We start from the raw sequence: 23,045 nt of genomic DNA on the forward strand, positions 1-23,045 counted from the left end.
CTGGTAAAATGGATTAAGCTGTGGAAAATGACGACACTTTTCACTGCTTTCTCATTTCCCCTTCCCCCACCTCACCCCAGTTCCAAACTTCCAGCTCAGCACTGTCCCCATAACATGTCCTACCAGCCTATTTTCTTTTCCACCTATCCACTCCACCCTCCTCCCTGACCTATCACCTTCATCCCCACCCCCACTCACCCATTGTACTCTATGCTACTCTCTCCCCACCCCCACCCTCCTCTAGCTTACCTCTCCATGCTTCAGGCTCACTGCCTTTATTCCTGATGAAGGGCTTTTGCCCGAAACGTCGATTTTTACTGCTCCTCGGACGCTACCTGAACTGCTGTGCTCTTCCAGCACCACTAATCCAGAATCAGTGAGGAAGTAGTACAAACACATGTGGAAAAGCAGAGAGAGTTAAAACAGCAAGATTAACAGCTGAAGTAGCTAATGATTATGAGCTAATCCATAAAACTTGGTTTGGCTTCCAAAATCAATTTCAGTCCATGAGAGATAGAAATTGGGGCAAAGAGAAATCCTCACGCGGAAAGGGAAAGGTAGATCTCAGTGAAAATCATAAGGGTCACTTACCACACGGGGACAAAGAAGTTAAAAGGGTCCTGTGTTTTCATTGTAATACAATCACCACACAAAGTCAGTGTTGGTGGGCTAGGAGAAAGCCATATGGAGGAAAACCAGACAAGTCTGGAAGTTTTGTTGGACTAGTAACAAAAAACACAAGGGAAGTTAGACAACTGCCTCAGAGTGTACAAGATGTTTGGAGGTTGATTACGGAGGAAGTGCCAGATCTGCTTAAAAGATACACATGCAAGGGTAAAGTTTAATCATATAGCTCAGGAGCAATAGGTAAGGAGGTTACAATATTAAGGGACACAGGATCCTCTCAGTCTGTAATGCTGAAGGATGAGGAGATATGTACACCTGAGAGACTATTGCCAAAAAAGGTATTAGTAACAGGAATTCATGGTGAGACAAGAAGTGCACAGTTATGTAAAGTGAGGCTAGAGTCCAGAGAAGAGTGGAGAATTTGTGGGAGGAGTACTGGACAAACTCTCAGCTCCAGGAATACAATTTGTCCTTGCAAATGATATAGCTGATTCACTGGGAGGCCTGCTGCCTACTCTAGTTGAAAAGCTAGTTGGATATGTTGAGTTCTATAGGGGTTCTTTATTCTGTTCTTAGTGTTTCATTGTGTAATTTTGTGAATAAATGTTTGTCTGTTTTAAAATCTAGTAGTCAACCTAGCTAACTTAATCTGGGTAATTTTCACTGTATACTTAACTAAACAAATTGTGATGTTATGGTCTGAGCTGCCTGTTTAAGAATGTTTTGATTGGTCTAGCTTAGTCCATAGCATATGTTAAATGCAGGAGCTGTAACCATGTACAGAATCTCAACAAGAAAATGTTCATTGGCCCCTTCTGTACTTCCATAATCTTGTAAGAATTTACAAAATTGCAGATTTCAAGAACTCATGGATGTCAATAATTAAATAGGGAGTCTGCCACAGAGGGAAATAGGTAATTATCAAAAGAGAGTATGGAGATGTCATTTGCTGGTAAAATGGATCAAGCTGTGGAAAATGACGACACTCTTTACTGCTTCACAGCCAAGTGCTCGTGTCACCCTGTTCGAAATGTTCTTTCCCTTTACTGCAGACCTTGGGCAGAGGTCAGGTTTTCAAAGGAACCTCATTCTGTGGTCACTGTCCATTGGAGATTGGGTGCTCTCATATTCCAGCCTGTGGACCAGCAACCAGTGCTGCATGGCGTTTGGGTGTTCCCTTAGCTTACTGACCTGACAGAGAATGCAGAAACCTCTGCATCTTCATCCTGTCGGGATCAAATTACTCCTCATCTGAACTCCATACATCTTTTCAGAACGTCTTAACCCACCCATTCTTTCAGCATCATTAGGACAAAATCCTGGAACTCCCTTCTTCACAGTATTGTACATCTACCTACACCAAATGGACTGCAGCAGTTAAAGAAGGCAGCTCACCACCACCTTCTCAAGGTCAACTAGGAATAGGCAATAAATACTGGCCGAGTCAGCAAAGCCAACGGCTCCTGAATAAACAAGAAATAACTTGACAAGGTTTTGACAACTCAGAACCTACCCAATTATCGGACAAGCAAAGATTGCAGTCTCCAAGTGTTCAGAAGACAGATACCCCACCCCCCTCCTGCCCTGTTGGAATCTCTCCAGCATATTGGGTAGGAGTGAGTACATAATAAAAGAGATGTTACCATCTCCCTGGTGCTTTGCAATTACAGGATCTGATTCTGCACTAAATAATGCAGGACCCGCTGGAGGTGCGTCAGTCGTTGATGCAATGACGTAGATGACAGCAGCATCATTTGAAGACTGGGATCCATTGGGAGAACAGCCAGGAGCCACCAGCACCATTGAGGACCATCTGGAGAGGCCTGAAACCCAACAAATACAACAGTACATTAGCTTTGATGACACAAACCACCCACTAGAACAATTCCATTATCAAGCTCATCCTCATCAATCCCCTTAAGCGGGGAGGAAATGGCCTGGTGGTATTATCACTAGACATTTAATCCAGACCCTCAGCTAATGTTCTTGGGACCAGCTTTGAATCTCGTCATGGTAGATGGTGAAATCTGAATTCAAGTTTAAAAGAACATCTACGGATGACCCTGAAACCACTGCCAATTCGAGTCATGGAGTCAGAATCTGATAACATGGAAACAGAACCTTTCGTCCAACCAGCCTGTACTGACCTTAATTCAAAACTAAACTAGTCCCACCCGCCTGTGCTTGACCCATATCCTTCCAAATGTTTCTTATCCATGTACTTACTTCACCTTTTTCAAATGTTGTACTATACCGGTATCCAGCACTTCCTCTGGAAGTTCATTCCACACACGAACTACTATGAAAAAGTTGTCCTTCATGTCCTTTTCAAATCTCTCCTCCCACCTTAAAAATATGCCCCCTAGTCTTGAAATTCCTCACCATAGGGAAAGGGCACCTGCTATTCATCTTATCTATCCCCCTCACAATTTCATAAAGTTCTATAAGGTCACTCCTCAACCCCCTACCTCTACAGTGAAGATCGTCCCAGCCTGTTCAGACTCTCCTTATAACTTAAATCCTCATTTCCAGCAACATTCTGGTAAATCTTTTCTGAACTCTCTCTGGCTTAATAATATCCTTCCTATACCAGGGAGACAGCAATGTCCTGTACAACCTCAACATAATGCCCCAACTACTATACTCAAATGGTCTGACCAATGAAGGCAAGCATGCTAAACACCTTCTTAACCACCCTATCGATATGTGATGCAAACTTTAAAGAATTATGTACCTGAATCCCTTGGTCTCTCTGTTCTACAACACTACCCAAGGCTCTACATCTAATTGTATAAGTCTTGCCTTTATTTATTTTACCAAAATGCAACATCTTGAATTTATCCAAATTAAAATCTATCTGCCACTCTTCAGCCCATTGATCCAATTGATTAAGATCTCTTTGAAATTTTATATAACCTTCTTCACAGTCCACTATACCACCAATCTTGGTGTCATCTATAAATTTACTAACCATTCTTTCTATATCCTCATATAAATCATTTGTATAAATGGCAAACAAGATTCCTGGAATAACCCATCTGGCACACTAATGTCCTTCAGAGAAGGAAATCGGCCATCCTTACCTGGTCTGGCCTACACGTGACTCCAGGCCCACAGCAATGTGGTTGACTATCTACTGCCCTCTGAAATGGTCTAGCAAATGAATCAGTTCAAGGACAGCTAGGGATGGGCAATAAATGCTGACCAGTCAGCAACACCTTGTCCCACAAATGAATCAAATAAAAAGCTGCAATAGGGAGATGCCATTACCTGCTGTCCTTGATTGCACCATTTGGCTCCACATTACTCGTTACTACTGATGGTATATAGAAAATCTAAGATGGATGGAAGTGAAGTGAATCAGAATTTGCTCTGCTTCTAAACTGGAGCAGTGAGAACATATCCAACTTTTGTGAGCCGTTCCTGTTCTTTCCACTGCCCCTATTCACTCCCACAATCTTCAATACCTACCCAGACTAAATACACCCTCACTTCAACATTCAATATTTGGGAACAGAAACAGATTTACTCTGCTATAATGATTTAATGGAACAGTATTTAAAAAGCATTACACAATATTTCACTGTTCTGTTCAAGATCTAGGAATGCTTGATGCCAGTGTCTGACATGGGAAGTGTTGTGTTTTAGCAGCAGAATCTTACAGATGGACAAATAAGTGCCCACAGAGCAAGAGTTAAAATTCCACTACTATTAGAAAACTGGGAAATAAATAAAAATGGCAACATGAGCCACACCACAAATTGTTAAGTTGATTCCACACCTCTACCACTTTCAACAATAGTTTTATTACTGAAACTGGGCACCATGAGTTCTCCCTTTACCTGTACATTTCCTTCCTGGTCTGGAATTGGTCCATGTTGGGTGTGTATCCGTCTCTGGAGAATGCTGGGCAGATGGTCAAACCAGTTCCGAGCCTGTGCGTAGACACGGCTGTGCAAGTGGCAGAGGTCAGTCAGTTCGACCCCAGTGACCTACAGAAAGAAAGAACTGAACTCAGAAATGGCCACCAACTCAGATTCCCAGCCTGAGCTATTCCCAATCGCTGACTCAACTCACTGAGATTTCAATAAAACAAAGTCTGTCAGCAAGCTCCTTGTGAGCAACAACAAAAATCAGCATTTCTTGTCTTCACATTTCACGTGTCCCAAAGCCTAAAAAAGCAATTAATGATCTCAACCTGAGTTTACCAAACAGCAATTGGTCTTTGTAGCCCTAAAGTAACAAAGCTGCACTTTGGCAACAGAACATGACTCATTGTGAAATCTCTGTATTGACACAGGGTCAATTCACTTGTTTTTAACAGTTTGCCAACTTTGTCTCTTGTCTCCAAATTCTCAACTTCATTTGATCTCGTTTTGTAAGAAGCTATATGCTAATTCGTTCACTATTCCCAGCAATTAGTCGTGAATGATTGGTGGGAATAGTGAATGAATTAACCACTCATCCTCAGTGAGAAGAATTAATCATAGACAAATTGAAATGTAGCTCAGATCTAGATAAAGTTCTGCAAAACAAAAAACAAACACAAACTCCCAGCCTACACCATCCTTTCCACCACAGTGCCCTGCCCACCATCTCCCATGACTGACATGGGGCAGCTTGGTGGCTCAGTGGTTAGCACTATTGCCTCAGTGTCAGAAACCCAGCTTCGTGCAACTGTCTGTGTAGAGTTTGCACATTCTCCCTCTGTCTGTGGGTTTCCTCTGGGTGTTCTGGTTTTCTCCCACAGTCCAAAGAGATGTAGATTAGATTTCCTACCGTGTGGAAACAGGCCCTTTGACCCAACAAGTCCACACTGACCCTCTGAAGAACAACCCACCCAGACCCATTCCCCTACATTTACTTCTGACTAATGCACCTATCACTACAGGCAACTTAGCATGGCCAATTCACCTGACCTGCACATTCTTGGACTGTGGGAGGAAACCAGAGCACCTGGAGGTGGCCTACACAGACACAGGGAGAATGTGCAAACTCCACACAGACGGTTGCCTGAGGTGGGAATCTCTGGCACTGTGAGGCAGCAGTGTTAACCATTGTGCCACCGTAGGTTGCCTGGATTAGCCATGCTAATCTTGTCCATAGTGTCTAACGGTGTGTAGGTTAGGTGGGCTAGCCATGGGAAATGCAGGGCTACAAGGATAGGTGAGGGGTTAGATCTGGATGCAATGTTCTTCCAAGAGTTGGAGTGGATTCAATGGGCCGAATGGCCAGATTCCACACTGTAAAGATTCTATGATGATGATTTCTGTTGGAAAATAGACAGTTTGGTTATCACCCCCAATTTCTAATTTCCCTCCTCAATACCAGCAACATATTGATATTTCTTCAACGGCAAGAGCTCCACAATGGAGGCCAAGGGAGGGCTGTTGTACCAAGAGATAGTCAATTCAGATTGGTTACATATGTTTAGTCCTTCCTCACAGTAAATACTTTCCACCAGCTCCAGGATCTGAAATTCCCATTCTGTTCACCTTTCCGTGACATCCATGCAGCCTCAATATGGTGAAGATTGACCCTGCAGCTTGCCATGAGATGGCACAGGGTAGGGGATAGCTTTGTAGTATTTTTCACTGGACTGTTAATCCAGATACCCAGTTAATATAGTGGAGACCCCGGTTCAAATCCCGCCACAGCAGATAATAAAAAGAAAACCTGGAATTAAAAGTTTAATGACAACTATGAATCCATTGCCGAATATTGGAAAAACACACCAGGGTCACTAATGTCCTTTAGGGAAGGAAACTGCCATCCTTACCTAGTCTGACCAACACATGATTCCAGACCCACAGCAACATGGTTGACTCTTTACTACCTTCTAGGCAATTAGGGATGGGCAATGAGTGCTGCCTGGCCAGTGACGCCCTCATCCCATGAACGAATAAAGAAAAAAAAAGGTGCACACTTACTTGTTTGTCCTCCAAGTATTCAACATCAGCTGTGTTATACCCATCTTTATGTCCTCTTCTCAACACCTTAAAGCGACGTCCCCCAAGAGTGCTGACCAGAGACCGACCATCTGGGAGATTTTCACTTTCTTCAATCTTCAGCATGCAGCCAAAATCTGCAAAACTGAGGGCCAACAATGAATTTAAGATCTGAATACAAAATGGGAGCAAAGGCTCAAATGATAAAATTAATGAGCAGTAGAAGAAACTCACAGCAGTTAAACAAACAAAAAAAAAGACTCCCAATATTAATTCAATGTCTCTGCATTTTCACATTCCTGATCATAATTCCTTCTACTGCCTCTAAAAGGACTTTAGCTTCTCTCTTCCCTTTCATGTACATGTAGAAGCTCATACAACCTGATTTTATATTCTTGACTAGTGTTATATTCTTGTGTTCTATCTTTTGTCCCTTTTCATCAACTTTCTGATGGCCATATCTGTTTTCTAACACATTTTCAATCATCAGAGTTGCTACTGCTCCTTACAGAAGTATAGACCTCTTCTGTTAATCCAATGCTATCATTAGCTTACTGAGTGAGCAAGAAAATTCATTTGTTGAGATGTGGAATGCATTTTTGGTTTGATATTTTGAATTATATCTTTAACAGTTTCCTGCTGTTTATTTACCACTATCTTTCAGTCTATTTATCCAACCAATCTTAGCTAATTCTCCCCTCATACCTATTGCGAATGCAAGTATGAGGTGATGCATTTTGAAAGATTGGATTCCAAAGCGTAAATGGAAAAGCCCTAGGGAAAATTCATGTACAAAGGGATCTGGGTGTTCAGGTCCATTGTACCCTGAAGGTCGCAACGCAGCTGGATAGAGTGGTCAAGGCGGCATATGGCACGCTTTCCTTCATCAGATGGGGTATTGAGTACAAGAGTTGGCAGGTCATGTTACAGTGTATAGGACTTGATTGACATCTACAAAATCATGAGAGGTATAGATAGGGTAGATAGCTTTTTCCTACAGTGGGGGACTCAAATACCAAGGATCATGAGTTCAAGGTGAGAAGGGAAAAGTTTAAGGGGAAAGTTCTTTGCACAGAGGGTGGTGGGTGCCTGGAACACATTGCCAGCAGAGGTGGTAGAAATGGACATGATAGCATAATTTAAGATCCATGAATGGGCAGGGAGCAGAGGTGTACAGATCCTTAGAAAATAGGCAATAGGTTAATCTAAAGGATCTGGATTGGCACAGGCTCGTAGGGCCTAAGGGCCTGTTCCTGGGCTATAATTTTCTTTGTTCTATTGTTATGACATGGAGGTGAACGTTTTTGTTAACTAAACCAAACACCCAGAAAAGCTTGCCTTACCTCTGAAAATATGGGTGACAGAACTCTTAAAATCCACTATTTTAAAAAAACATCAATTTATTTTCTTTCTCTAAAAGTGAACATTTTCACAAATCTAAGGCCCCCCTTTCTCTTAACTGCTTAGTCTCTGACTCCAACTCTACAACAAGATGCTGGTTCCAATAAGATAATTATTAAATTACGTTAGCTTAATTTCAAAACCACACAGTCTTTTTCTTCTCCACTGTATTCAATTTTCCTTCTGCTGATCTCCCAGGGTTGTCTTCTTTCTTTTTACTATAAGTAGGCTTTACATGAAAAGGTACCATTGACAGTGTTTTCTAATTTCTTTGAGAGCACGTTGTTAGATGGGCAGTTTCTCTCTGACAATTTTCAAAATGTCCGCATTCTTATACCCTCAAAATTGGATTGTCTCATTGGTTCAATGTTGGCAAAACAATAAATTCAAACTCAATTGGGTTTTAGTATCCTGGGGCATAACTTAAACGGATTGGTTAAATTCAAATTGTTGTCAAAGCAGCACCCAAAACTCAGGTATCACAGCCAAATGTAACATATCTTCAATTTTCCACTACACTCTGGGACTGTGATCCAGTCATATACTCAAGTGCTTATAATCTCTCATTTCAGAACAGCATTCATACTCTCAAAGATACAGTATATGCCTTCAACTTCATAACACTATGTAACTGATTTTAAGATTTGTTTGTGATTTCGAACTTAAAATGGAATTCAATAGTATTAGACTCACAAGCTCCCAGCAAATCTGATCAATTAGCCCTGCATCATTACATGACAGTAGATCTAAAACAGCTTTATCCCAAGTTGGTTCCACATTTCAGGAAACTGTTGCACTAACATGCTACAAATTAACTTTTATGCAACCCATGCCAGGTTTCTCAGTCCACTCTGCACAAAGATTAAAACTGCCCACAATTATTGCATTGCCTTTGATATACTCTTATAACTTCCTGTTTACACTTTGTACAAACGCATAACTACAGGTGGTGAGTCTACAAACTAGTTTTACCACCTTCTATGGCTCTTGCTATTTCTACACTCGTTACTGGCTTTCTCACCTAAGATCCTTTCTCATGAACATCATCCTTTACTATCAGGTCTGTACCTTCTCCTTTGCCAAAGCCTTATTTTCTCCCCAATATATTATGTACCCTGAAATATTTCTGTTCCCAACTTTGACCATAATGTCTCTGTAGTGGTGATTAGATCTAAACTATTTATCTCAACATGTACTACTGGTATGTCATGTTGAGACGCAGAAAGAGCTATGGAATTTTGCTGAGCAAAGAAGGCAAAACAATGTCCTGACACTGATGTTTCAAATCTTATATGATTGGAATGGAGTTAAAAAAGAATAAATTTTCCCTAGCTGAGCAGAGACCAGGAGGGCTGGAGGTGTTTTCACAAATAGGGAGAGATTTAGAATGGAGATAGAGAGCTGTGTTGGGCTAGAGGGTCCAGATTTCTGACTGGCAAAAATAAAACTGGCAATATTGAGTTTTGTTTTTAAATATATTGAGTGGTTAGGATTTATACAGTGCATTAACTTTTAGGGTGAGGACAACAGTTCAATGAAAGGCAAGTGGAAAAATATTTGGAGAAACAAAAACGCAGGGATATGGGGAAAGAGCTGTGAATGTGACAACCAAAGTACAGATTCAATGGGCCAAATGGCCTTTCTCCATACTCCGCTGTTCCATGCACAACCCTACACTGAACACGTGTTGAAAAATGTGTTGCTGGAAAAGCGCAGCAGGTCAGGCAGCATCCAAGGAGCAGGAGAATCGACGTTTTGGGAATAAGCCCTTCTTCAAGAACACGTGTGAACACGTGTACTGAACACCTCCCAATAAGTGTTGCATCACCACTTAAGTTATTGAAAATTCTGCATCAGCAATCCAAAGACTGATTCATATCCTGTGCAGTACGTCACAGAATGAAGTATATTTGACACGATGCCCTTAGCTGGCTTGCATAGGGGGCAGTTACTACAGCAACAGTAACTGTGTTCATCACAGCCAACCCCAGACCACTGCACGCACATTTTTCCACCGTCATATATGCACATCCCGAATGTTTTAGTTCCTGTTTCCAGGCATCGTCGCATCATCAGTCTGTAGCGGGGCTCAAAGATATGCAGTGGGCAGGAGATTCCTGGGAATGCCATTGTGCAGACAAAAATCGGAACGTCCTTCGTCAAACTAGAAAAAAACAGATATAATTCATACAGCCAATTACCGGCAGAGTCAACCAGCTCAAACATTCCAATAACTCACCATAACAAAATAATTCACTTCCCTGCCCTTTCAGCCCTCTCCCAACACAATCTCCCTCAATTTCCACTCCTCTCCTGCCAAACATTCACTGTCTCTTCTTACCCAAAGACACAATAAGACCCTCATCTCATCCCAAGGCTCCTGTCCCATACCAGTCCAAACTCACGTTATCCCCTTTGTTTTGCCAGCTCTCAATCTCTCCCCACTCTCCTTCCAAACAGAGTTCCTCCTACGCTATACAGGCCTCCCCAGCACCCCCACCTCAGCCGTGGCCTTCCCTCAATACCAGCCCTTATCTTTGACCCCTTTTTCATGATCAGCTCTGAATAGAGTGAACGTGGAGAAGGTGTTTCTACAAGTAGAAGAGATCCGTCACCCAAGGGCACAGCCTCAGAGTGAAGGGTTGATCCTTTAGAACTGAGGTGAGTAGGAATTTCTTCAGCCAGACGTAGGTGAATCTGTGGAACTCATTGCTGCAGAGGGCTGTGGAGGCCAAGTCATTGAGTATATTTAAGATTGGTAAGGGGGAATCAAGGGTTACAGGAAAAGACAGGAGAATGGGATTGAGAAACGTGTCAGCCATGATTGAATGGTGGAGCAGATTCAATAGGTTGAATGGATTAAGTCTGGTCCCATACCTGACAGTCTTATAACCCATACCCTCCCAACCTCCCTTCCTCAGCACAACCCTTCCCCTTTCCCACCCTTACCCGCCCCGTTCCCAATCCCACCCCTTCCACTTCTCTATACTTACTCTTCCCTACCCCCTTCACCTTCCCACTCCCAAACCCACTACGCCCCTCCCCACGATACATTGGTCTCCCTCCCCCACCTCTGCACCCCCACCCCCTTCCTACTTCCCTCCCACTTCCCCTCACCCCTTCCTCGGGGAGGGGGTTCCCACTCACTTGGACAGTTCCGCCATTTCAATTTCACTCTGCCGTTTCCTCTCTGCAAATTCTGTGGGGAAGTACACGGTGATGAGGGAGTCAAGGAGCTGGGTGACCCGGTACTGCCTCTGCTGCAGGAACTGGGAGCAGGGGGGAACAGCAGAGAAGAGAGTTTCAGACAGGGCTTTCACCTCTCCCATGTACTGTAAGATCAGGTCGCCCTTAGCCCATGCACCATGTTTGCGCATGGCCCACCGTACCTCCTAAATGTACGACCACGTATGCCTTTTACCTTCGGCTGATATAAACTCACTTTGCAAAACTTGCCTTTCTCAGGTCCTCCTTGCACAGAGGGCAGCACGGTCTGTAATCCATACATCGCTCGACACATTTCTTGCAGAAGGTATGGCCACAGGGGGTGGTGACTGGCTCAAATAATAACCTGGAAAGCAACACCTCACACATCAGATATTTTTATAGACCAGAAAAGGACCCCCAGACCCTAACTTTGCTAGTTGTTTTAAGCAGGTGTAACATGGATATTCCAGGTGGAATGCAGCTGGTCAAAACACAGTTTTAAATAAAACAGAATTTATTTACAAGATTATTGAATGAAGCACAAATAACATAATACTGAATAACTTAACCAATCCGAAAACCCGACAGATTATCCCAATTTAATGGTGCTGTTCCAAATTCTTGCAACAATCTCCATTAACACCCCTTGGCACAAAAGGTAAAATCAAACAGAGGTTCTTACAGGAGGGAAGTGAGAGAGAGAGTACCAGCCTGGACCTGCTTCTTTGGGTCCAGCAGCTTTTTCCACACTGCTGCTAAAAAACAAACTAAATCAAACCAGAGAAGAGCTGAACTGGGCAAACTGGCCACTCCACTTTCATTGTACAAGTGTACTTTTTTAAAACTTGCACGCCTTCCGACTGAGGCAGTATATGTTAGCTATTATCAGATTGGCCCTAAAACTCTTCAACCCCAAACTTTTCAGATCTGTGTTGTCTAACAAAAAGCCAAGGACAGCATAACATTGTTAAAGGAGCAACATTGTCACAAAATGAAATAAAATTTGTGCACTTCTGGTCTCCCTGTTAGAGGAAAGATATTGTGAAACTCGAAAGGGTTCAGAAAAGATTTACAACGATGTTGGCAAGGTTGGAGGGTTTCAGCTACAGGGAAAGGCTGAACAGGCTGGGACTGTTTTCTCTGAACAGTCAGATATTGAGGGATGATCTTTTAGAGGTTTATAAAATCATGAGGCTCATGGATAGGGTGATTAGCCAAGGTCCTTTCCCCCTGGGTGGGGGAGTCCAAAACAAGAGGGCATAGGTTTAAGGTGAGAGGGGAAAGATTTAAAAGAGACCAAAGGGGCAACATTTTCACACAGAGGTTGGTGTGTGTATGGAATGAGCTGCCAGAGGAAGTTGTGGTGGCTGGTACAATTACAACATTTAAAAGGCATCTGGATGGGTACATGAATATGAATGTTTAGAGGGATATGGGCCAAGTGCTGGCAAATGGGACTGGATTAGTTTAGAATATCTGGTTGGCGTGGAACATATTGGACTGAAGGGTTGATTTCCTTGCTGTACAACTGCATAACTCAGTGGTGTGGAGATGCTTTAAGTGAGAGGCCAGTTACATGCTGACTCCATATAGTCACTAATTGCAGGCCCCACCAATCCCCACACAACATTCCTCAATCATTGCTCCTAAGTCTGATGGTCTCACAGGTTTTAGCGTAGAACTACTATTTACGTCCATCAAATTCGCAGCTCCATTAGATACCCAAACCCATGTCACAGAGCAATGCCATTCCTGGTGCTTTCACTGGAGTGTGCCTCATGATTAAAAACCTCGAGGAAATTGATGTGGGCATTTATCTCATTGTTATTGCTGCACACAATTTAATTTTGCCATTTTCTATTTCAGTGCAGTGAAAAAAAAAGTTATCCTTCTTTTGCAATTCAGTACCCTGCCTCAACTCTCCAAAAATGTTCTTTTGTATAAACATAATCTGTCAGATATGAAGTTTATAATATATTATTACCTGGGAACTTGGGTCTGAAGTAGAGGTAAAAGGGTTTTTGGTTTCAGTTCGGTGAAGCTGACTTTTTTTTAAAAAAGGGCCAGAAACTACTTTTTAATCAATAGCTTGAAGGAACATTTCTAAAAAAAAATTGTGACTTAAGCTAAATGACAAGATAAGCTACTTGTTGAGACTATTGTTCCAAGTGTTTACTAATTTGAGCTTTTGTAACCCAGAGAGACCAGAAGCAGATTGAGTTCAGAAGCAAAGATCGTTACCAACAGATACACAGAACTGAAAAAGCAACCTGGTTAGGTTCCTTAGAGTTCAACGAGAATATTTAGTCATCAGGAACATTCTTTCTTTGTTCAATCTGTTGGAAATGTTAAGGTTTTCTATGAAAAATTGTCTCTCCCATTCTTCTAAACATTATTCAATGTAGTCCTAACTGATCCTGTCTCGTTTCATATTAAATCCTGCCATCCCAAGAATCAGTCCAGCAAGCCTTTGTTGCACTTCCTCCATAGCCACAACATCCTTCCTCAGATAAGGAGACCAAAGCTGCAAACAATACTCCAGGTGTGGTCTCACCAAGGCCTTGTACAATTGTAGAAAGACATCCCCGCTCCTGTATTGGAATACCATTGCTATAAAGGACAATGTATCATTTGCCTTCTTCACCACTTATTGTCCCTTCATGCTTATTTGGACCAGGACACCCAGGACTCATTGTATCTCCAATTTCTCAATCTATTTTCATTTAGGTAAAAATGAATCTTCATGGATTTTGATATGACACTTGTCAAGGTACTCCCTCAAATATTTAGTTAGGTTAAAAGCTCGCAGAAATGTAAATTGCTGATGTGTTACACAACTTGGAAGCTTCAACCAATTCAGAAATCTGTGGCACCAAGTCCACTCCCATACAAGACAAATGGAAGAAAAACATTTGCAATTACAAAGAGATTGCAGTGCCTTAAGTATTTGTGAAGTGTAATTGGTATGGAAATATGGCATCCAAAAGCATTAGTAAGATTAGCCAGTGGAACAGGAGAGTAAGAATAATAGGTATAATTAGAAATGGCAAATCATGCCCCACAATATCTATGCTGGAACAGCAACTATTCAATATCCATTACTGACTCAGATAACACGGGAACAATATATGCAGGCTTCTTGATGACTCCAAAGATGGGGAAATGGTAGCATTGTTGGAGAAAGTGAGGACTGAAGATGCTGGAGTTAGAGTCAAAAAGTGATCGCTGGAAAAGCATAGCCAGTTAGGCAGCATCCGAGGAGCAGGAGAGTTGACGTTTCAAGCATAAGCTCGGTAGAATAGTAATAATGTCACTGCACCAATTACCCAGAGGCCCAGGTTAATGGGTTCAGATCCCACCACAACATCTGGTGAAATTTAAATTCAGCTGCCACATCAGGAATTGTAAAATCATAGTAATGGTGATCATGATAATTACAACTGATTGTGTAAAAACCTATCTGGTTCACTAATATCCTTTAGGGAAGGAAATCTGTTGTCCTTGGCCATTCTGTGACTTCAGGTGCACAGCAATCTGGCTGATTTTTATCCACGATCTGAAATGGTCCCAACATGTATTTCAGTTCAAGGAGCAGTTAAGGACAGACAACAAATGCTGGTTTTGCCAGTGATGCACGCATCCCTTGGAAGAAAACAGAAACAAGTCGTATAGATAAGAACAAAGAAGTACACGAATGAATTTGTGGCAGATGGATTTCAGTTCAGGAAGGTATTAAGTTATCTGTTTTGGAACAAAAGGAATGGATACATCTGAATATTTTTGAGTATTATAAAAGTTATAACAGAGCAGTGGAGGGATACAGGATGCCCAAGACTGTAGGGAGGCTGTGGAGAAGGTAGCACTGACAGGGACTACTTGCGGACACAGAGATGGGCTCAAGTGCGTATACTTCAACGCAAGGAGTATCAGAAATAAGGTGGGTGAACTTAAGGCGTGGATCGGTACCTGGGACTACGATGTTGTGGCCATCAAGGAAACGTGGATAGATGAGGGACAGGAATGGCTGTTGGAGGTTCCTGGTTACAGATCTTTCAGTAAGATTAGGGAGGGTGGTAAAAAAGGAGGGGGGGTGGCATTGCTAATTAGAAATGGTATAACGGCTGCAGAAAGGAAGTTTGAGGGGGATCTGCCTCTGGAGGTAGTATGGGCTGAAGTCAGAAATAGGAAAGGTGCAGTCACCTTGTTGGGTGTTTACTATAGGCCCCCCAATAGCAGCAGAGATATGGAGAAACAGATTGGGAAACAGATTTTGGAAAGGTGCAGAAGTCACAGGGTTGTAGTCATGGGCGACTTCAACTTCCCAAATATTGATTGGAAGCTCTTTAGATCAAGTAGATTGGATGGGGCGGAGTTTGTGCAGTGTGTCCAGGAAGCTTTTCTAACGCAGTATGTAGATTGTCCAACCAGAGGGGAGGCCATATTGGATTTGGTACTCGGTAATGAACCGGGACAAGTGGTGGGCTTGTTAGTGGGTGAACATTTTGGTGATGGTGATCACAATTCTGTGACTTTCACCTTGGTTATGGAGAGAGATAGGTGCGCACAACAAGGAAGATTTTACAATTGGGGGAAGGGAAATTACGATGCTGTAAGACAGGATTTGAGGAGCATATGTTGGGAGCATAGGCTGTCAGGGAAGGATGTGGTGGAAATGTGGAACTTTTTCAAGGAGCAGATACGACGTGTCCTTGATATGTATGTACCGATCAGGCAGGAAAGAAATGGTCGTGTGAGGGAACCTTGGTTGACGAGGGAGGTTGAATGTCTAGTAAAGAGGAAGAAGGATGCTTACATAAGGTTGAGGAAACAGGGTTCAGACAGAGCAGTGGAGGGATACAGGATAGCCAGAAGGGACCTGAAGAAAGGGATTAGGAGAGCTAAGAGAGGGCATGAAAAATCCTTGGCGGATAGGATCAAGGATAACCCCAAGGCATTTTATGCGTATGTGAGAAACCTGAGAATGACGAGAACGAGGGTAGGTCCGATCAAGGACAGTAGTGGGAGACTGTGTATTGAGTCGGAAGAGATAGGAGAGGTCTTGAACAAGTACTTCTCTTCAGTATTTACGAACGAGAGGGACCGTATTGTTGATGAGGAGAGTGTGAAACGGACTGTTAAGCTAGAAGAGATACTTGTTAGGAAGGAAGATGTGTTGGACATTTTGAACAACTTGAGGATAGACAAGTCCCCCGGGCCTGACGGGATATATCCTAGGATTATGTGGGAAGCAAGAGAGGAAATTGCAGTACCGTTGGCAATGATCTTCTCGTCTTCACTGGCAACGGGGTTGGTACCAGGGGACTGGAGAGTAGCGAATGTTGTGCCCCTGTTCAAAAAAGGGAATAGGGATAACCCCGGGAATTACAGGCCAGTTAGTCTAACTTCTGTGGTAGGCAAAGTAATGGAAAGGGTACTGAGGGATAGGATTTACGAGTTTCTGGAAAGACACTGCTTGATTAGGGACAGCCAGCACGGATTTGTGAAGGGTCGGTCTTGCCTTACAAGTCTTATTGAATTCTTCGAGGAGGTGACCAAGCATGTGGATGAGGGTAGAGCAGTGGATGTAGTGTACATGGATTTTAGTAAGGCATTTGATAAGGTTCCCCATGGTAGGCTTATGCGGAAAGTCAGGAGGCATGGGATAGAGGGAAATTTGGCCAATTGGATAGAAAATTGGCGAACCGGTCGAAGTCAGAGAGTGGTGGTAGATGGTAAATATTCAGCCTGGAGCCCGGTTACAAGTGGAGTTCCGCAGGGATCAGTTCTGGGTCCTCTGCTGTTTGTAATTTTTATTAATGACTTAGATGAGGGAGTCGAAGGGTGGGTCAGTAAATTTGCAGATGATACGAAGATAGGTGGAGTTGTGGACAGTGAGGAGAGCATTTGTCGTTTGCAAAGGGACTTAGATATGATGCAGAGCTGGGCTGAGGAGTGGCAGATGGAGTTCAACCCTGCCAAGTGTGAGGTTGTCCATTTTGGAAGAACAAATAAGAATGCGGAATACAGGGTTAATGGTAGGGTTCTTAGTCAGGTGGAGGAACAGGGGGATCTTGGGGTCTATGTACATAGACCTTTGAAAGTTGCCACTCAGGTGGATAGAGTTTGTAAGAAGGCCTATGGAGTATTATCGTTCATTAGCAGAGGGATTGAATTCAAGAGTCGTGAAGTGATGTTGCAGCTGTACAGGACTTTGGTTAGGCCACAGTTGGAGTACTGTGTGCAGTTCTGGTCGCCTCACTATAGGAAAGATGTGGAAGCTTTGGAGAGGGTGCAGAGAAGATTTACCAGGATGTTGCCTGGAATGGAGAATAGGCCGTATGAGAATAGGTTGAGAGTTCTCGGCCTTTTCTCGTTGGAACGGCGAAGGATGAGGGGTGACTTGATTGAGGTTTAGAAGATGATCAGAGGAATAGATAGAGTAGACAGTCAGAAACTTTTTCCCTGGGTACAACAGAGTGTTACAAGGGGACATAAATTTAAGGTGAAGGGTGGAAGGTATAGGGGAGATGTCAGGGGTGGGTTCTTTACCCAGAGAGTGGTGGGGGCATGGAATGCGCTGCCCGTGGGAGTGGTAGAGTCAGAATCATTGGTGACCTTTAAGCGGCATTTGGATGGGTACATGGATGGGTGCTTAATCTAGGTTAGAAGTTCGGCACAACATCGTGGGCCGAAGGGCCTGTTCTGTGCTGTATTGTTCTATGTTCTATGTTCTATGTTATGGGCGATGGAAATTGAGGAATCCCTGTACGAAACAAAAACACTCCATAAGCTAATGGAATCTTACAGTTTGAGAGATCGAACAGAAAGGGTGGGGAGAGGAGGAAGTGTTTGCTAGCATTTAAAGTTCTCTGTTCCATTCTAACCATCACATCTTAGAAAGGATTATATTGGGTTCAGAAAGAGTGCAGTACAGATCTCCAGAATGTTACCAGGACTCGGAGTTAAATTATTTAGACGAAACATACTGGGGATACTCTTGGAGTATGAAAGTAAAAAGACAATTAAAGTTTTCAAGATTTAGAAGGAAATGATGGAGAAGATAGAGACAACATTTGCCACTTTTTCAGGGAAGGGGTGGTGGTGAAAGGCTAGGAAAACTGGAAACAGTCTCAAAGTTAGAACCAGCTTATTCAGCAGATGGGTCAGGAAACACTTTTCAGCAAAATGTAGAAAATGCTAATTAAACTAATTATTTAAAATTTGACTTTGATAGATATTTGTTTTAGAGTCATAGAGATGTACAGCACAGAAACAGATCTTTGGTCAAACTCGTCCACGCCGACCAGATATCCTAACCTAATTTAGACCCATTTTCCAGCACTTGGCCCATATCTCTCTAAATCCTTCCTATTCATATACCCATCCAGATGCCTTTTAAATGCTGTAATTGTACCAGCCTTCACCACTTCCTCTGGCAGCTCGTTCCATACATGCACCACCCTCTGCATGATCAAATGTAAAAGAGACAAGAGATCAGATACGGTCTCACTGTAGGATCAAAAGTGTTCTAATTGCTTAACAGACTCCTTCTCTTCTGTATTTTTTTCATTTTTCTCTCAGGCATACAACTGAAGGGGACCCAACCAAACACGACACAATAAAAAGAAATCAAGCAACACGAGTCTCTCTCTGACAGAGAAGACATCTAGGTGTAGATCACTTCACTGAGTATTCAGTAAATAATTCCACTCACCTTGCACAGACTGAGCACTCAAAGTCTGAGATGCTGAGGAGTTCAGGAGGCACAGACAGAGAGCAGGGGCAGGAATATGAGACATTATCCTCATCCAAGTCTATAGATAAACAATGCTGGATTAACTAATGAACACAGCTATAAATAGACAACACTGTGCATTCCCAACAGCTGGACACACGCACACATGTCCTGCAATGTGACAGCTTGTAACATTGATTTTTAACTTCACCTGAGATGCTTTCTCTTTCTTCAGAAAGCTTGCTTGTTGCATCGCTTGCCATTGTTTGAAATATCAGATATTTCTCACTAGAGTCATCCCACGTTAAAGGCACTTGTCCTTTCTGCAAACACTCTGTAGCCTCCAGTGACAGATTCTGGACAAGAGGACAAAGGAGACGGTACAAGAAGTTATAGCTTCAGCACACCACCAGAAATGTTATGGACATTCCTCAGAATCTGCATCACACTGAGCTCAACAAACAATGGTCAAAACAGCGGCAGTAGTGAATATTTTCATTGTCCAGCTTGAATTGCAGTCCACCTAAATGGAGCAGAATCTTCCACCCATCTCAAAACCCTTGATATTTCTTTCACACTGGGCATTCAAATTATCGGGTCCTCCCCTGCCACCTGGATTCCTGCCCGTGTCTCAGCTCAAGAGACTTTGCACCATCCGTCATCAGGTGGGCGGCACGGTGGCTCAGTGGTTAGCACTGCTGCCTCACACCGACAAGGATCTAGGTTTGAATCCAACCTCGGGTGACTGTCTGTGTGGAGCTTGCACATTCTCTGTGTCTGCATGTGTTTGCATCAGTGTTCTGCCACAGTCCATAAGATGTGCAGGCTAGATGGATTAGCCATAGGAAATACAGGATTAGGGTTGTGGGGAGGGAAGGGGGATGAGACTGGTGTGGGATGCTTTTCAGAGGGGCAGTGTGAACTCAATGGGCTGTACGGGATTCTATGAGGTGCTGTCAGTACAAGGTGAACCATCAGTCAGACTGGCTATATCCACGACATTGTGTTATTAATGGAACACTTGAATTACTGGACTAATGCCATCTAAAGTCACCATAGTCCTATCAGACTCATTAGATGACTGGAGGTGATGGTTTAGCCTGAGCGTCACCACATCTCAGGTGAGGAGAGAGGTTGAGAAGGACAGTCTTTCATGGCTATTTCAGCTGTTGTAGGAACTGCACCACACTGTACCATGTAGATAACCTTCGATTGTCCATGTAATCAGATGATACAATAGCGGAGTTGATAACTAATCACGGTTATCTATTTCTATTAAATGATCTATAACAGACCCAAAATGAGGCAAGGAAAATCCTCTTGCAGTGGTGGAAATGTTTTGCAACCAGATGTCTGAATTCTGCTGATTTCTCTCAAACACTTTACACTCAAGATTCTGTCTCAAATCACAAACATATTGGATCCCAAAGGTGTTAATTTCTAAAAGAAAAGCTCTCTAAAGTGTACTGGAATGAATCTATGCAAACAGCACCCTCTGTCTTTCCAAAATATACAGAACACAGATCTTTCAGGTATAGAGGAGAGATTTGGGATGCAGAAATCCACAAACCTAATTCCCCATCCAGAAATCTCCTTCCTATCAGAAGAGTGTTGTGAAACCTGAAAGGGTTCAGAAAAGATTGAAAAGGATGTCTCCAGGATTGAAGGATTTGAACGATAGGGTGAGGCTGAAAAGGCGGGGGCTGTTTTACCTGGTGCATTGAGGTGAGGGGTGACCTTATAGAGGTCTATAAAATCATGAGGGGCATGGATAGGATAAATGGACAAGGTCTTTTTACTGGGGTAGGGGAGTCCAGAACTAGAGACTAAAAGATTTAGGGTGAGAGGGGAAATATATAAAAAGGAGCCTAAAGGGGAACTTTTTCACATAGAGGGTGGTGCATGTATAGAATGAGCTGCTAGAGGAAGTGGTGGAGGCTGGTACAATTACAACATTTAAACGGCATCTGGATGCATATATGAAAAGGAAGGGTTTAGAGGGACATGGGCCAAGTGCTGGCAAATGGGACTAGATTAGGTTAGGATATCTGGTCAGTATGGACGAGTTGGACCAAAGAGTCTGTTTCCATACTGTATATCTCTATGACTCTAAAAGGAAAGGACAAAGAGAGAAGACTTAGTATTTCTGGTAGGTGCTTTTCCCCCAGTTGCCTCTATCCCAGGTACTGATTTATTTGCTCATTTTTAAATAACACACAGTGTTCTTGCCTGGTATCCATAAGTGAAACAGATATAAAGCAGACCCTGATTTGTGAAATTCTTGCAAGTTTGACTTTAGTGTATTTGAAATACATTCTGTCAGTGTAAATTTAAAACACATTATGATATACTGTCCTCTCCCGGACTATCATGAACTCCACTCATCCACATGATCTTCCCCCTACCACCCAAACAGCCAATGCATTCAGTACCCTGGTTAATCTGGAGGACATATTTATTGGTTCGGAGACTCATGACTGACAATGCAGTGTTGTTCTTTTCACCAAAGATGTTTATACTTTCCGAATGTTATTTCTGGATGTATCATGGGGAGAGAATATTTTACATTGCAAGCATGCTCAAAAAACTGGGCCTGAGGGAATCAGTGCAATGAAGAGGAAAAGCAGGTAAACCATAACGATCAGTCAACATTGAAAGTGCACAAGGTTCCAGAGGCCATAAAATGACTAAAATTCACACTCACTGGGAAACAGCCAGAGAGAGAGAGACACACACACACGTAAAATAATTATATAGTCACTTTAAATTTATGATGGCAAGCCATGCCAGGAAAGTTGAATAGTTTGCTGTTAAACAATAAAAAATTGCTGAAGAATATGCAATAAACCTTCCGTACATGAATTTTCACAAACAGTTTAATTGCATGGTACTAAGTGGAATGCAGCAGCACAGATAAATTTTAGCAACTGGACAGAAAGCAGTAAGGTGTGATGGATGTGTTTTCTTATCTGAGTAAAGAGCTGTACTTGGAAATAAAGACAAAATATTAAAATTTACAATGGCAAAGGAGAGTGTTTTCTTTTCTCCATTATTTATTCATGATGTGGGCATCACTGCACAGCCAGCATTTGCTGCCCATTCCTATTGCCCCTTGAACAGAGTGGCTCACTAGCCTATTTCAGACAGCAACACATTTTCAGCTCTGTTTCAGACAACAGTTGAGAGTCAGTCACATGCTGTGGGTCTAGAGCCATGTGTAGGCCAGACCAGAAGAAAGCCAGATTTCATTCCCTAAAGGATATTAGCGAATCAGGTGGGCTTTCACAAAAATCAGCGTATAATCACCATCACTAAGATTAGCTTTCAATTCCACATTTATAAATTGAATTAAAATTTCACCAGGTCCTACATGAGATTGGAACCAGTGACCCCAAAGCATTAGCCTGCACCTATGGATTACTAGAATTAGAATTAGATTTTATTGTCACGTATACTCAAGTACAGGGATACAGGAGTGCAGTGAAAAGTCTACAATGTCATCAATCCGGGCAACATCTTAGATACAAATCTTAAGCAGAAAATAAGGAAATGTAGTTAAAAGTTCAACATTAAAATCCTTCTTAGTATAAAAGTAGAAAAATAAAGAAATGAGACTAAAAGTTCAACATTGAAGTCCTCCTTAAGTGCTTAGCCATGCTGGACTCAATCCCCACAAGGGCTCCAACTCCTCCAAGCCAGGGTCAATCTCTTTGGCATTGGGCTTGCTCTCCCCCATGTGCTGGCTCATCTCTTCCACATTGGGCTTTCAGATACTTCTAGCTCATCAGCTACAGTGATCAGATCAGCCAAACACTAGTGCAGTGCACTAGTGCACCAGTACTAGTGCAGTGACATCAACAAAATACAATGGGTGAGGTGATGCAGACTTTGAGTTATATAATCATAGAATCATTGCAATGTACAGCATGGAAACAGATGCTTCGGCCCAACCCAATCCTTCCCATCTGCCAGCACCTGGCCCATATCCCTCCAATACCTTCCTATTCATATACCCATCCAAATGCCTTTTAAATCGTGCAATTGTACCAGCCTCCTCCACTTCCTCTGGCAACTCATTCCATACACATACCACCCTCTGCGTGAAAAAATTGCCCCTTAGGTCTCTT

General features: G+C 42.6%; 1 protein-coding gene across 2 annotated transcripts in view; it reads right to left on the reverse strand.

Annotated features, from left to right (window-relative positions):
* Window positions 1-240: 240 nt before the first annotated feature.
* Window positions 241-23,045, reverse strand: part of LOC140491917 (LON peptidase N-terminal domain and RING finger protein 1-like) — a 28,033-nt gene continuing 5,228 nt past the window's right edge. The window contains exons 2-9 of one of the 2 annotated variants that reach the window (XM_072590388.1): window positions 19,130-19,274; window positions 18,898-18,997; window positions 11,433-11,547; window positions 11,124-11,245; window positions 9,982-10,140; window positions 6,558-6,720; window positions 4,470-4,619; window positions 241-2,450 (exon numbers count right to left, since the gene is read on the reverse strand). In XM_072590388.1, the coding sequence (XP_072446489.1) occupies window positions 2,292-2,450; window positions 4,470-4,619; window positions 6,558-6,720; window positions 9,982-10,140; window positions 11,124-11,245; window positions 11,433-11,547; window positions 18,898-18,997; window positions 19,130-19,274 (1,113 nt within the window). In that variant the 3' untranslated portion in view covers window positions 241-2,291. Of the gene's footprint in view, window positions 2,451-4,469; window positions 4,620-6,557; window positions 6,721-9,981; window positions 10,141-11,123; window positions 11,246-11,418; window positions 11,548-18,897; window positions 18,998-19,129; window positions 19,275-23,045 lie in introns of both variants that reach the window. The other variant, XM_072590389.1, reaches the window with a different exon arrangement.

Source organism: Chiloscyllium punctatum, chromosome 20 (assembly GCF_047496795.1).
Source record: "Chiloscyllium punctatum isolate Juve2018m chromosome 20, sChiPun1.3, whole genome shotgun sequence".
Classification (NCBI taxonomy): domain Eukaryota; kingdom Metazoa; phylum Chordata; class Chondrichthyes; order Orectolobiformes; family Hemiscylliidae; genus Chiloscyllium; species Chiloscyllium punctatum.